Here is a 15,123-nt window from a genome sequence, read left to right as displayed (position 1 = left end):
ATTCCAACAATCAGATGCCCCAGGCTGAAGCCCAGCCTCGCGCGTGAGCGTTTTCTAGGGCACATCCCAGAAGGCGCCCCCAGCCCCTGTGTATTTCATTTAATTATGAAACCTCTTTCTGGAAGCCCCATAATTCTCCCAAGAGTCAAAGTAATTGGTAGAAATTAGACATAAAGAGACACAAGCCCTCTTAAAGAGGACACTTTCGACTATAATTTTTAAAAGAATTTTCTGTTCAGTTCCAATATAATTTTGTACTTTCCCAATTCTGCCCTTTTCAAATGCCAAAGAAAAGGTTCATATTATCTTGTGGGCTATAAAAAAAAAAAAAAGGCAATCGTGGGCTGCATCCCGCAGGCCTTCAAGGCCTGCACTTGCCCGGCTTTAAGACCTTAAGACCGAAGAAAGAGCCCTGAGTCACCAACCGAGACATCAGTGGTTTCATGGATGGGGGAGCTTACACGTCTGAAGCAAGGTCTTGGAGGGACACCCTAACTTGTGTGGCCAAAGGCAGGTAGAACCTGAAGGCAGGCTTCACGCCCAGCGAGAGGGGAGGTTACCAGTTATAGGGGGATTACATCAGGCTGCCTCATCAGTTACCAGGGAAACCAGCAGAGGGGCATCCCCTTATTGTCCCTTGATAAGAACCACCACTAGCTGGGGTCTGGGGCAAGTACTTAAGAAGGTCACTCCTGTGAGTAGGGTATAGGTGAAGCAGGTACTGATCAAGCAGGGGATGTACAAAGAGCGAGAGAACAGCCATCTTTATTGGCCTGACCATACAGCAAGGTAATGCATTTGTACTCCACTTAAGGTCCACAAAGATTTCCCTTCCTTTGAAGGCCATCCTTTGGATGGTTTTTAAAAAGAAAAAAAAAAAGAGTGAAAAATAGTGTACATTACTCTTGTGGCAAATCACTGCTATTTGGCAATTGAAAGGATTTTTTTTTTTTACAACTTTATTGGAGTATAATTGCTTCACAATGGTGTATTAGTTTCTGCTTTATAACAAAGTGAATCAGTTATACATATACATATGTTCCCACATCCCTTCCCTCATGCATCTCCCTCCCTCCCACCCTCCCTATCCCACCCCTCCAGGCGGTCACAAAGCACGGAGCTGATCTCCCTGTGCTATTCGGCTGCTTCCCACTAGCTATCTATTTTACATTTGGTAGTGTATATATGTCTATGCCACTCTCTCGCTTTGTCACAGCTTACCCTTCCCCCTCCCCAAATCCTCAAGTCCATTCTCAAGTAGGTCTGTGTCTTTATTCCTGTTTTACCCCTAGGTTCTTCATGACATTTGTTTTTTTCTTAAATTCCATATATATGTGTTAGCATACAGTATTTGTCTTTCTCTTTCTGACTTACTTCACTCTGTGCGACAGACTCTAGGTCTATCCACCTCATTACAAATAGCTCAATTTCGTTTCTTTTTATGGCTGAGTCAATGAAAGGATCTTGTGTGTGTGTGTGTGTGTGTGTGTGTGTGTGTGTGTGTGTGTGTGTGTGTGTTCCATTACTTGGGGTCCATGCTGCTGTGTGGCTACATTAACAAGATGCACTTTTGGTACTGGTTAGATGTGTAAACGAAAGACAAATCCATCTTTCAATTGATTTATGGTCGTTTAGTGGAAGATGGTAGCAAAATTCCACGGCACAGTTTTATTCCACTCAATTCAGGAAAATTCTATTGATCCACACCTACTCAGCACCTGGCACACTAAGTAAGTAACGGGAATCCAAAGACGAAAGAAGATTTAGCAAGGGGGAGGGGAGGTGGGCAGACATACGAAAAACAGTAACAAGAGAGTCAGAAGTCTGATGATTGCTGTGTGTGAAAGGAGAACAGGCAGCTCAAAGGGTAGGTGATGAACTCCCCGAAGCAAGCACCACACAGAAATCTTAAAGGTTACAAGATGACAGCCAGTGGGGTGGGTCAGGGATACACAATGTTATTTTGAAAAAGTGAGGCAACGGTTAAAAAAGAGAAGTTTTCACATAAAAATCCAGATTTCTGGCTTTTCTTAAAAAAAGTACAAGATCTGGCAACACTTGGCAACAACGGAGCAGAGATAGGTAGGCATGGGCTCTCCAATACCCGAGAGTCCTCACTCAAGGAGCCTGGCCCCTGTAGGCATCTGCGTTGTAAGCCCCTGTCTTGGGACAAAGGCAGAGTCGTCAAGATTTCAGAATCCTACCCTAAGAAGGGAAACAAGGGGAAAGCTGAACACTCTGAGATTTGCTTTCCTAGAAATAACACAGCAAAAAGCCAACAGAATTGTCTGTCTCTGCATCCCTTGACACTGATCAGCCAGAGTTGACTCAGTTAAGCCTCTGTGCTGCTCGTAAGTAAGTACTTGTGAGAACAGCTTGCTGGTGCAGTCGGAGAGGAAAAACTTCTCAGGCTCCAAGCATATGGCGCGTTTGGAAGACAGCAACTCAGCACAGCTCTCAGCAAGCCACTGCATCTCTCCTAAGGATCACTGGAAGCATCTGGTACAGAAAATGAGGACCACAGCAGCTGGGGCTCGGTCAGCAACACAGAAGTGTGCTGGTCCTCATGGACTCACCCCGGCCTCCCATGGCTTTCCATAGCCTCCCCCAGCTCGGCCTTCTCTCCTGGCTCCCGGCTCCCCGGGGGACAACTCCCAGGGGCATGTGCCACCAGCAACAGCCAAAACACGATGCGACCAAACTGATGCCATTCATCTCCTCCTGTGGTGGATGCTTTCCATTTTCCACCCAGGTTCCTCCCATCCCCCCTCCCGGTTCTGTGTGTCCCCACAGCTTCTGCGTGATTTGCAGTCATCTTTGGCTATTGGAGCTGCTTCACCTGGATGTGCCCCAGACCTGGAAGTGTGCGGGGAAGCTCACGGGCAACAGCTCCTGGATGCAGGAGTGTGAGAACCAGATCCCCAGCCTCAGGGTGGGCTCGCTGCTCCCCAGAGGACCAGCCACCCTTGCTGGCTACCTCCCCTTCCCTGCCCCACGTCCCCGCTCCTGATTCCTCCTGGGAGCACTTCCTTAATAATCACTTGCATGTGAAGCCTCCTCTGGGGTCTGCGCCTGGGAGAACCCCACCCAGACACATCCCCTCCCCTCCCCACCCCTGTCCCCTCCAGTTACCCCTCCCAGGCCCTCGGAGTCAAAAGCTCACTTAGACTTCGATTCTCCCTCTTCCTCCATGCTGTCCCTTGCTAGCTAAACATTAAATCCAGTATTTCCTCCTATGGGACACATACCCTAACCTTCTCACTACAACCGCCTTTAGCTACCCATCACCTCCCACCATGACAGGCGCCATGTTTTCTCAGCTTCCGTTTTCTTCCCCTCTTAGGCTTTTGGAAACTCAGCACTTCCAGTGGTTGTTCCTCTAAAACGAAACAAAAATATTGCAGTGGTTCCCCACTGACTTCAGGATAAACTTCAAACTCCTTAGCCCGGCCATCAGAGGCCTCGTGATCCAGGCCCTCACCCTTCTCATGCCTTTTCTCCCCGTCTCCCTCTGGGCCTCACGCTCCAGTCACCCCACATCATCCGTGGTCTGCTTTTCCAGGCTCCAGGCTCCCCTGGGCCGGTCCCCCTGCCTGGGAGGCCCTTCCCACCCCTGGTGCCCCTGTTCAAATCTACCCATCAGTCCAGACCCAGAGCACATGGGAGTCACAGAGCCTCCTTTTCTGAAGGCCCCCCATTAACACATTCCAGGTGAGAGACAAAAACCAAGACCCATAGATGAAGCTGGGCATTCACATAATTTGCATATAGACTTTACATCTTCCTAGCAGATAAGTTTCCTGAGAGCTGGGAGCTCTTTGCTCATTTATCTTAGAAAAATCTAACTGAAAGGGCGGAAACGTTTACCACTTAAAACTATTCGAGTCTCAGGCAGATGTGTTCCAGAATGGATGTGAGGCAGTGGCGGGCGGGGCTGGGGGAGGGGGGAGATCCTCTTCTCTCTATCTCAGTTCCCACAGACACCTCTCTGGCTGCAAGCATCTCACCACCCTAGGTGTGATTCTAATGAACACTCACTCTAAACCCAAACCAACTCATTCCCCACGGGGCTCATTGCTGGAAACACCAATCTGATCTAGTCCTGAAGGAAAGCCTGCATCATCGGGTAGAGAGATGCTACAGGATTACATTTCACGGGCAATTAAAGAGATTTTCAAGGGCAGCTTTGATTATATGCGTTTTTCACCCTCCACCAGGGTTTCAGAATCCCACCCCCTGCATTAGCTGCAGCTCCTCTGGGTGCCCCACTCCCTGACCCTAAGCCAAAAGGCACCTGATGAATGTCGACAGAGGGCACAGATGTCCTGGTTCCCTGTACCATATAAGGCATTATTCCAGGGGACCTGGACCCAAATGGCTTCAACCCATTAGTGATGAAAAAACACATCAATGACACCCTGAACTAGCTCTGTGTGTGAACGACAGTTTGTAACAGCTGAAAAATGGAGCAGCACAATGCATTTCTGTACTTACGTCTACAACCATAAAGCGACCTAGAATTAAACCCACACTCATGAAACATCAGAGTGACATTTTAATAACTGACTTCTCTTAGCCATCAAGTTTTAAGATCTTTGGCAACTCGTTCTAAGGAAAACTGCCCGAAGAAAATGAAGCACAACTTAAATGCACTCAGAAATCAGAGTGAATGCAACTACATTGTCTGGTGCAAATCACTCTGTGCTCCCAAGAAAGACCTGAGAGAAGGAAGTACAATCACCCTTTTACTTACCAAATATCTCATATTCGGCTATTCATTCTTGAGTCAGTTTTCAAAGCCACTGACTGACTCAACTGAACACACTTAGGATCAAGAACAACTGACTCAGATGTGTGGTTTGGCCTGCCATCTTAAAATGGAATGGCAGTTATCAAAATTTTCAAAAGAAAGGATCAGGCAATTTTTCATGGATTGAAGTGAAATTTAGCAAAATGGCAGAGGCCTCAGAGGAACATTACTGCACTGTGCTTTGGGAATAACTGATGATACAGTTAGACTGTCCATGACGCTCTCAAATTACTCAAAATTCACTAGAAAACATTTCATTGTGAGACCTGAATAAACTCTTCTCACTTCAGACATATTACTCCTACGCCTACCCGAAAGAAATGTTTCCTCCTGAAACATTTCCCTAGTTTTTCTTTCCAGCAGGAGGTGACTTCTCCTTTTTCCAAACTCCCATGGCGTGAGGGATGTCTTATGTTCTCAGGTAAACTGCAGGTACCTGGAAGGCAGGTTCCACGGGCAGTTGAATCTTGCGCCTGCACCCTCTCCCTTCCCACCAAGAAGAGTCCCTAGCACGGTACTTTACAAAGAGCACAAGCTAAATGTCTGCAAATGACTCGGTGAGTGAGTGAGTGAATGCAAGCTTGTATGGTTCTGGGGGTTTTTTTCCTGGTCTTACTGCAGACCCCAAAGGCTAATTATTTGCTACAAACTTTACGTTCACCTTTCAAACACATTAAGGTTGATATCCAAGTTTCAAGTAGTCATTCCATGATGATTCTTGCTAATGAACTTGATTTAAACTGATAGTAATCTAAAAAGTTTATGTACAGCTCTTTCAATATTGTCTACTTAGACAATATTAACCAAGGCATTTACCTCCTCTTTGAGAGCTAATCATTTCATTTACCAGCATCTATAGCTGTCAGAACTTTGGCAGACTTGGTGAAAAATACCATCAACTGCTCATATTAAAAACTAATCACACAGGATTTCCTTTATTTCATTTTTTACTACTTAAACTCCCTACTGGACTTCCCTGGTGGTGCAGTGGTTAAGAATTCACCTGCCAATGCAGGGGACACGGGTTCAAGCCCTGGTCCAGGAAGATCCCACATGCCGTGGAGCAACGAAGCCTGTGCGCCACAACTACTGAGCCTGCGCTCTAGAGCCCGCGAGCCACAACTCCTGAAGCCCGGGCGCGTAGAGCCCGTGCTCTGCAACAAAGAGAAGCCACCGCAATGGGAAGCCCGTGCACCACAACGAAGAGTAGTCCCCGCTCACTGCAACTAGAGAAAGCCTGCGTGCGGCAACGAAGATCCAACGCAGCCAAAAATAAATTAAAAGACCAGGTAGTGAGCTTCTAAAGGCTGCCTTATGAACGTTAAATTAAAATCAATACTTAAAAAAACAAACATACAACTCCCTACTGATACAGAAAACGTTCTGCTGGGTTTTGTTTGTTTATTTTTCATAGCATGGGGTCTTTCCCTCATGATGCAAAAACATACAGTTATTGCATTTGCTAGGGGAGAAAATGCCTGAACTTTAAAATTGTATAATGCAATACTAAACAGAAGTGGGGGAAATTCTGTTGGTCATTTTTGTCACGAGAATGGCAAATTACCATTCTCATTACCATACTTGGCAAATTACCAAGCTTTTGCAACTTCCTTTAAAAGGGTGGGGGCCAGTTTCAAAGATCTGGCACCAAGTTATCCAAGCAATTCTTGCTCTGTATCTGCTTATTAAGGAGCTGGAATGTTCATTAAAGTCATCCAGACAGGTGGTCCAGACACTCTGGATAGAGTGAACTCAAACTCAAGGACAATGTCATCTTTTTTTTTTGCGGTACGCGGGTCTCTCACTGTTGTGGCCTCTCCCGTTGCAGAGCACAGGCTCCAGGCGCGCAGGCTCAGCGGCCATGGCTCACGGGCCCAGCCGCTCCGCGGCATGTGGGACCTTCCCAGACCGGGGCACAAACCCGTGTCCCCTGCATCGGCAGATGGACTCTCAACCACTGAGCCACCAGGGAAGCCCCCCTCCTTCTTCTTAATAGCTTGACCCATTTTCTCTTCTGGAAAGTAAGTTCATTAGCTCAGGGCCTGTCCTCAGTGGGAGGAATGAACCCCTACTGAACACCCCAGCTCCACCGCTGGCTTGTAATGAACTATTCCTAAAATGGGATCGTTTATTTCTTATTCCTGCAGAGAAGCTTTCTTGCCCTCTTCATCCAATCAGACTACAATATAGAGTTGGCTCAGGTCTTGCAAATCATTTAGTACAAATCCCAGATCGTACCAGCTAGAAAATGGAGGCCCAGAAAAATCTACTGATGTGCCCCTTACACTACATCACCTGCTAGGACCCAAGTGCAGCACAGAACACAGGCCCTCCAATCAGGTGCCCTATGTGCTTTCTCCCCTTTCCTGGTGCTCAAAACTCTCTCTGGGAGTCAAGTGGTGTTGGTGAGTGTCAGGCATTGAGCCAGACAGAAGTAGACAGGTCCTTATGCCCTTGCCACTCTAAGTGTGGTCCATGGACCACCAGCATCGGGATCACCTGGGAACGTGTTAGAAATGTACAGTACCAGGCCCCACCCCAGACCTTCTGAATCAGACTCTGCATTTGAACAATATCCCCAGGAGATTCAAAGAAGGCACATCAAAGTTTGAGAAGTGCTGCTCCACAGCAGGGGAAAAAAGGCACCTTCGCATTGAGAATCAAGTTCATTTATGATCTGCTGACTTCATGGCAAGTCCTGTGCTAGCATCACCTATAGTGGAATTATACTGATACTCCTGTGTCCTGACCAGAGGGGACTTTTGTCCCCTCCACACATCAAGGCCAATGGAATGGCCTAAGGAACAGAAACACTGGGGCCCGACATACGTCTTAGGTAACTAGGAAGGCACATGGTAAGTTGGTCTTATTTTGTCTCTTTTCTGAAATTCTGATTTATTTGAAGACTGTTAAGTGGTAAAATGGAGGAAAGGTAGAGTACACAAATTACCACCTTATCTAAAAATCAAATATGCACTCTCCCACTTTTTTTCATAAAGTGGTCATCCACAGAATCATGGGTGCAGGAGGACATCAGGTGCTTCACATCAGGGCTCAGTTGCAGGTACAAGAGTCAGCCTGCCGGGGAGGATGCTTGCTGCCATCCCTGCCACCTTGATAACTAACTCCATGTCTGGGCCTCAGCTTCCTCATCTTTAAAATGGAAATAAAAGCAGTACATACCTCATAGGCTGATTATAAGGATGCTGTGATACTTACAAAGCCTGGCACACAGTGAGCGCTCAGTAAATGAGACCTATTGTCATCATGTACGTCCCATGTGTCAGTGGGACCTGAAACCACTAGGGCTCCCAGAACAATTTCCTCTTGTGATTGACCAGATATTGACCCACTGCCACTCAACATAAAGAAACCAATATGCAAAAAAGGCAGACATTGAGAAAAGTTTCACTCTGCCAAAATCATGGTAATTCTGGACGTCAGCAAAGGCGGACGCCACCTTTCACTTCAAATTCTAACGTAAATTAACATGGACTGAGGGCCCCAGAGCTCGATCAGCCGTGAGGAAGTGAAGAACTCTGCTGGCCAGGAGAGAGGGGTCCGTCTTCGTCACACAGCCTCACGCCCCACAGCTGTCTCTCCTGAGATCACCAGACAAACGTCTGTTCAGTGGGCAAAGCAAGCGGGAAGACGGGCAGTTGTTCTACTCTCTTTTTAAAATATAGCACGTGTTGTCATTTCTCCCACGATAACTGGCCAAAAGACAGATCTGATTTCCTTTGACAGGCTTTCAATTTTTATTTTTACAAGAGCAGCAGAAACATAATGTGCTTTCTATCCCACCTTCATTGTTTTTATTTATTTATTTATTCATTCATTTATTTTTATTGGAGTATAGTTGATTTACAATGTTGTATTAGTTTCAGGTATACAGCAAAGTGATTCAGATTTATATACATATATATATATATACGTATATATATATATACGTATATATATATATATTCTCTTACAGATTCTTTTCCCTTATGGGTTATTACAAAATATTTAGTTCCCTGTGCTATACGGTAAATAGGTCCTTGTTGGTTATGCACTTTATACTGATATATAGTAGTATGTATATGTTAATACCAAGGTCCTAGTTTATCCCTCTGTGCCCCTTCATCATTTTTTTAAAAAGCATTTAAAATTAATATTGCTCTTTTTGAAAAACCGATCTCTACCTCTCTTTTCCTAATTAGACCCAATAAAAATATAAGAGTAAGCATTCTTGGGAAAGCCATATTGAAAAACATCATCCAAGCCTTGAAAATCAAAATCAAGACCAAATCAATTACAGGACTTGATTCAAGTGAATTTTGTTTTTCCTCCCAAGTGATTGACAGAAAGTATGATGGGTGTAAAATATTCAAGTATTTCTGGAGTTTGGGGGAAGATATGAAGTTTGTATACAGCCTCTAACCAAAATGAGTGTGTCTTCCAGCCATGCTTTGCAGATTAATAGTATACTTTCACTAGCCGCTCTCTTCTGGGAGTACAGCTCCTCAAGGAGACAGTTTTCTAGCTGAGTGTAATCCAGTAAATTAAAGGAGGAAAGGATGTAACGTGGATTCTCTACTTATGCCGTCTGGTGTGGACAGTTGCAAGACGCTATGAAACTCTTTAGTTGTCTAATGTTTGGCCTTACCTGTCAGAGGGCAGTCCTGGGAACAGATGCAAACTCTACACACACACACCCGCAAACCCTATTCCTTTCCCCTCCCTTCTTCATTCAACACACATTAGGCACCTCATGATGCTAAGCTAACCGCCCACCCTCAGAGGCCTTACCTGTTGGCTTTCTTGATCAGGATGGCCCTGAAGATGTGCTCGAGGGGCGTCTTCTCCCGCTCATGGGTTGGCTGCACGAAGGGGTGCAGGGCCACCAGCGAGAAGCCCTGCTGGTACGGCTCCAGCAGCTGGGCGGGCAGGTCACGAAGGGAGGCCAGCCTCACGGCCGAGGCCCGTGGGAGCTCGGCTGGGAGTGGAGAGAGGGGAGGCTCATCAGAGACCCACCCAGACCGGCCACCCCACGCATCCACATCCCTCTCCCCTCAGCTCAGCAGAAAATCTCCAGGTCGCCTCTCAGTCACGTGAGTCTGTTCCCATCTTAACTACTGTCTTCAAGGGAACCTACAAAACTGCTGGTTAACTTCCAACTCATCCATAAGTACTGGTGACCGGATGGCTTAAAATTAGAGCCAGTTTCTCAGAGATCACACTGGAAAAGTCACTTCCACCCCCTCAGAAAATAAAAAAGAAAGAAATGAAGAAGGAGGAGGATCACAAGACGATGACAACTGCACACAAACGTAAAATTGCCGGGTGGCAAAAAGCAGCAGCATAACAAAGTCCAAAGACAGACTGGAACAACATTTCCGTGCCACTTAAGACAAAAGGGTAATTTCTTTAACAGGCAAAAAACAGAAACAAGAACAAAAACAAGAAAAATGGGCAAAACATACAAACAGGCAATTTCCTGAAAAGCATAAAAGGGTAATCAATACATAAAAGGACACTCAAATTAACTCAACATTAGAACTATGCAAAACAAAACAAATAAGTGTTTTCCCCCAATTGAATTATTTTAAAATTGGGGTTTAAAAAAACCTTTTTGAGAAGGGCAGACAAGATTTCAGAAGTCAACAGATTCAAGTGACAAGGCTTCCAGCTCAATCCCCCGCCCCTCAGGCTCTTTCCCTAGAGGCAACCAGTATTATCCACTTTCTTTTGTATATATGTTAATAATCGCTGAATCTGTACACAAATAGGTTTATATATCTATCTCACTTTTTTTACACAAATGGTAGGATAATGTTACAACCCAGCTTTTTATCCATTTTTATCAACTAACAGTATCCTTTTCTTGGAGATCATTCCATGGCAGTACACAGAGCTCTTCCTCATTCTTTTTACAGCTGCACAAGTGTTCCATTGTGTGAGGTACCACAGACTATTCAAACTTTTGCTTTCATAAGTAATACTGCAATGAAAAACATCACTCCTACATGATTTCACATGCATTCATGTACGGCATACCTAAAAAAGTTAATTCCTAGGTGTGGAATTGCTGGGCTCAAGATAAATGCATTGTAATTTTTTTAGAGACTGCCAAATCTCCTCCACAGTGCAGTAAGGGCTTGCCTTTATCAGTGAGGTACAAAGGTATTTCTTTTCCCACGCCCTGGCTAATCTCACAGCAAAAAAAAATGATCCCTGTGAGGTGGTAATTTATATTTCTCATTATGTAATTTGTACTTTTTCTTATTAAACATCTCATGTTTAAATGCTATTTATGTTGCCTTTTCTGTTAACTGTTCAAAATCTTTGCCTAGTTTTCTACTGGGTTATTGGTCTTTTCTCTATTGATTTGTAGGAGCTCTTTATATATTAGGAAATTCATTTCTTATTTGTAATAACAGTTGCAAATATCTTTCCCAAATTATTGTCTTTTGACTTTGCATGACACGGGTTTTGCCATGAAGATTTTTTTAAATAAAGCTGAATTTATCAATCTTGCCTTCAATGGCTTCTGAGTTTTATGTCATAGCAGAGAGACCTGGAATATAAAACAATTCTCTTGTGATTTCCTGTAGTGATATTTCAGTTTTTGCATGTAAATCTTTGCTCCATTTGGAATTTATGCAATATGAATTCAACCTTTCCCACCCCCCCCAGTTTATCCATTTTTCCACATTGATTTGAGATGTCACCTTTATCATATATTATATTCTTAAGTATATTTAAGTCTATGACTGTGATCTATTAATCTATTCTAACAATTTTAGTTTCATATTATGTTTTAAAATCTGGTCAGGCTATTTCCTGAATCTTCCTGTTTTCCTGTTTATTTTCTGAATCTTCCTGTTTCTTCTCAATTATTTGTTTTTCCAAATCGTCTTTAAAATCAGGTCATCAAATTGTCCCTCAAAAAAAAAAATCTTGTTGATACTTTTATCGGATCATGTTCAAATTACAGCTGAACTGAGAGGGAATGGATTTTTTTTCTTTTTAACCATTTTTTAAATTGAAGTATAGTTAATTTACAATGTTGTGCTAGTTTCAGGTGTACAAGCAAAGTGATTCAGTTATACATATCTACATATGTCTGTTTTTCTTCAGATTCTTTTCCATTATAGGTTATTACAAGATATTGAATATAGTTCCCTGTGCTGTACAGTAGGTCCTTGTTGGTTATCTATTTTTATATATAGTAGTGTGGATATGTTAATCCCAAACTCCTAATTTATTGCTCCCCCTCACACTATTTGATTATATTTTTTAATCCACAGGAACTGGAAATTGAAGCCAAACAATATTTTACAGCAAGTTAACAACATCAACCTCCCGAGAACGGATATTTTCATCACGCTGCAAGTTTCCATCCAAGAACATTGCATGATTTTCATTTATTCAAGACTCTTTGGGAGTCCCTCGGGTGCATATTAAAATTTTCTTCACATAGATACTGCACACTTGGGAAGTTTATTCCTAGTTATTTTATATTTTATTGCTATTTGAATTGTTTTTTTTCTCCTTTTACTTCTGTGATCTCCATCGTGGGCAAGAATGTTGGAGAAACAGTCGTGCTCATGGCGGTTGATAGTGCTGAACCTTTCTGGAGGGCTGTGTGGTATTTTCCCTCAATCCTAAAAGTGCATTTGCACTTTGTCCAGCAACCTCGCCACTGAGTTTTATGCCTGTGGCTGGACTCCTAAATGTTTCTCAAGATATACGGGTAAAGATATTCACTACAGGGTCATCACAACAGCAAAAACCTAGAACCAAGGAGTTCTTTGGAGGGCTAGCTCAACACTGGGACACCCCAATGATGAATCCTCTGAACCATTAATATGTGTTACATGCGGATGAAAATGTGCCCAAGATCCATGACTAAGTTAAGAGACAAGGTGTTTAACAGAGTTTATCGAAGGATACTTTAGTATAAAAAAATTAGAAGGATAGATAGACATGAATAAAATTTTTTTCTGGAAGAAATAACAAAAACATCAATATTGAAGAGACTGGAGTAGGGAGGTGAGGATGAGAAGGTAGTTTTTACTTTATTTTGTACTTTCAATACTATTACCGTCAATACAGCAATCGTTTGGGTGGAGGGTTTATGAGACATTTTAATTTTCTTCTTTATATGTGAAAAATATTTAAAATTTTCATGTATTTTTAAAAATACTGTGTTACTTTAAAACAAACTTAAAAACAAAATCTAGGGGTACTTAAGAATACTCATCAGCCACTGTAGCCCTCACTTCCATACATCAGGCAAGAAATTTACAGGAAGAAAAATCTACAGCAATGATTCATTCTAAAGCAAGTGTCTAGCATCCTGGAGAAATCGCCATGATAACAGTGACAAAGATAAGGTTGGGGGCTTCCCTGGTGGCGCAGTGGTTGACAGTCCGCCTGCCGATGCAGGGGACACGGGTTCGTGCCCCGGTCCGAGAGGATCCCACATGCCGCGGAGCGGCTGGGCCCGTGAGCCACGGCCGCTGAGCCTGCGCGTCCGGAACCTGTGCTCCGCAACGGGAGAGGCCACAACAGTGAGAGGCCCGCGTACCGCAAAAAAAAAAAAAAAAAAAAAAAAGATAAGGTTGGCCAGGAAAGCTGGAAAGCATGCAATCTTTCCCTTGAAGACTACATTCTACATATGCCGCCAGATAGAAAAAAATCTTGAAGGTAAGTCTGGAAAGAACGCTGAGCCCGTCCACACTCCTAGGCACAGCAACCCGGCGGGCCAGAGGGGCAGCCTCTCCAAGCCTGCCCCACCGTCCAGCAGCAGAGGCAACACCCAAAATCCTTGGAAATGGAGACCCTTGGGCGCCACCCCAGACCTACTGAATCGGAATCGGAGCCGTCTATGTCTTCACAAGCCCTCGAGGAGATTAAGAGGATGAGAACTACCTTCTAGAGGGTTTCCCTTTGGCACTCCTCTAAAGGGCAGGGAACCTTTGGATCTAAGGGCACTCACCCACCTGTGACCTGCACCCCAACTCCACACAGCCAGGACCCTGGCTGTCCCTGCTGTGGCAGCCCCAGGTCCACTGTGGGGGTCTGCACAGGCTTCTCCCCGAGTCTGTGTGCACCCCCAGGCCCAAGGCGGCACAGGAACTAGGGGGAGGCGAGTGGGGAGACACTGCTGCAGGGGCAACATTTAAGGAGCATCAAAAACTCAGTAACCAGTACGAATCAACATTAAATGCAATATGTTAAAAAGTGAACGTGAATGCTGAAAGTCCATAATGAACAAACTATCAAAAATTTTACTAAGGACAGCATCCATATTATTGATTTTTCTTTTGCCTCAAGCTCGGCACAGCCCTGTTACTGATCTCCTCTTTTTAAAAGACGTTGCCTCACTTGCCTCACCCCAGTGCCGGCCCAGCCCAACATCTCTTGCCCTCTTGTCCAGGCCCCTGCGAATGACAGGAGTGGGCCTGTATGTAGGCTGTTCCAGGGGAACCAGGGGCAGGTCTCCTGCACTGTCAGGCGATGACGAAGCAACAGGAGCGTGTGTGTCACAGACGCTGTTGTTTTATTTGAAAAACTGCATGAACTTTTGGTAGGAGTGTAAGCCCTTCTGGAGGGTAATTTTATAATATCCATCAGACCTAAAAATACCACACAGCACAAAGATCCCCTCTTCTCTGATAAAACTGTACAGAAAGAGCATCTGTGAGTCATCAAATATGAGACTTCAAAGTCAGTCTCTACAGGTCGGTATTTTGTAAACGTTTCGAGTATTTCAGACTCTCTCTGCTATGGTAAAATAAACCTGTGCCAAGATTTTGATAATTTGTATGTTTCTTTCCTCTTATGCATGATCCTATAATTTAAAAAATGAATAAAAGCAGCTGATGTGTTTAGAAGACTTGGGATTCTAGGATCAGCCCTATGCTCCTCCCTGGCATCGATCCTGGGCCTGTGAATGGTCAGTTTCCGCGTATAAAACAGAGATGACAATGTGGGCCTGCCTTCCATCAGAGAGTGGTTGTAAGGAGGCGTGCGTAATCGATGAAGCTCCGAACAGCGGAGCTCAGTGGTGCTGGAGATGGCAGACGGACTGGTCCGCTGAAGCCGCTGATGACAATTCGGTGCTGGGACATTAAACCCTCCCCATCCCCGTCCACAGCCCTTCACCTCCATGCTCCAAATCAGTGCACTAAAAATATTAGTCAATCAACCACTTTATAGCTAAATGCTTCCTGAATGAAACATAATACCTTTAAAATTTTTATCTTCAAATCTAAGGATGTATCTCCAGTCAAAACTCAGCAATTTTATAGCTTTAATTTTTG

General features: G+C 44.2%; 1 protein-coding gene across 2 annotated transcripts in view; it reads right to left on the bottom strand.

Annotated features, from left to right (window-relative positions):
- RFTN1 (raftlin, lipid raft linker 1) overlaps window positions 1-15,123 on the bottom strand; it is a 199,975-nt gene that overhangs the window by 109,647 nt on the left and 75,205 nt on the right. For both annotated transcript variants that reach the window (XM_082625135.1, XM_082625136.1), the window contains one exon: window positions 9,602-9,788. In XM_082625135.1, the coding sequence (XP_082481261.1) occupies window positions 9,602-9,788 (187 nt within the window). The remainder of the gene's footprint in view (window positions 1-9,601; window positions 9,789-15,123) is intronic.

This window comes from Mesoplodon mirus (genome assembly GCF_964341445.2).
Source record: "Mesoplodon mirus genome assembly, chromosome: 6".
Lineage (NCBI taxonomy): Eukaryota > Metazoa > Chordata > Mammalia > Artiodactyla > Ziphiidae > Mesoplodon > Mesoplodon mirus.
This window is presented reverse-complemented; position numbering and strand designations above follow the sequence as displayed.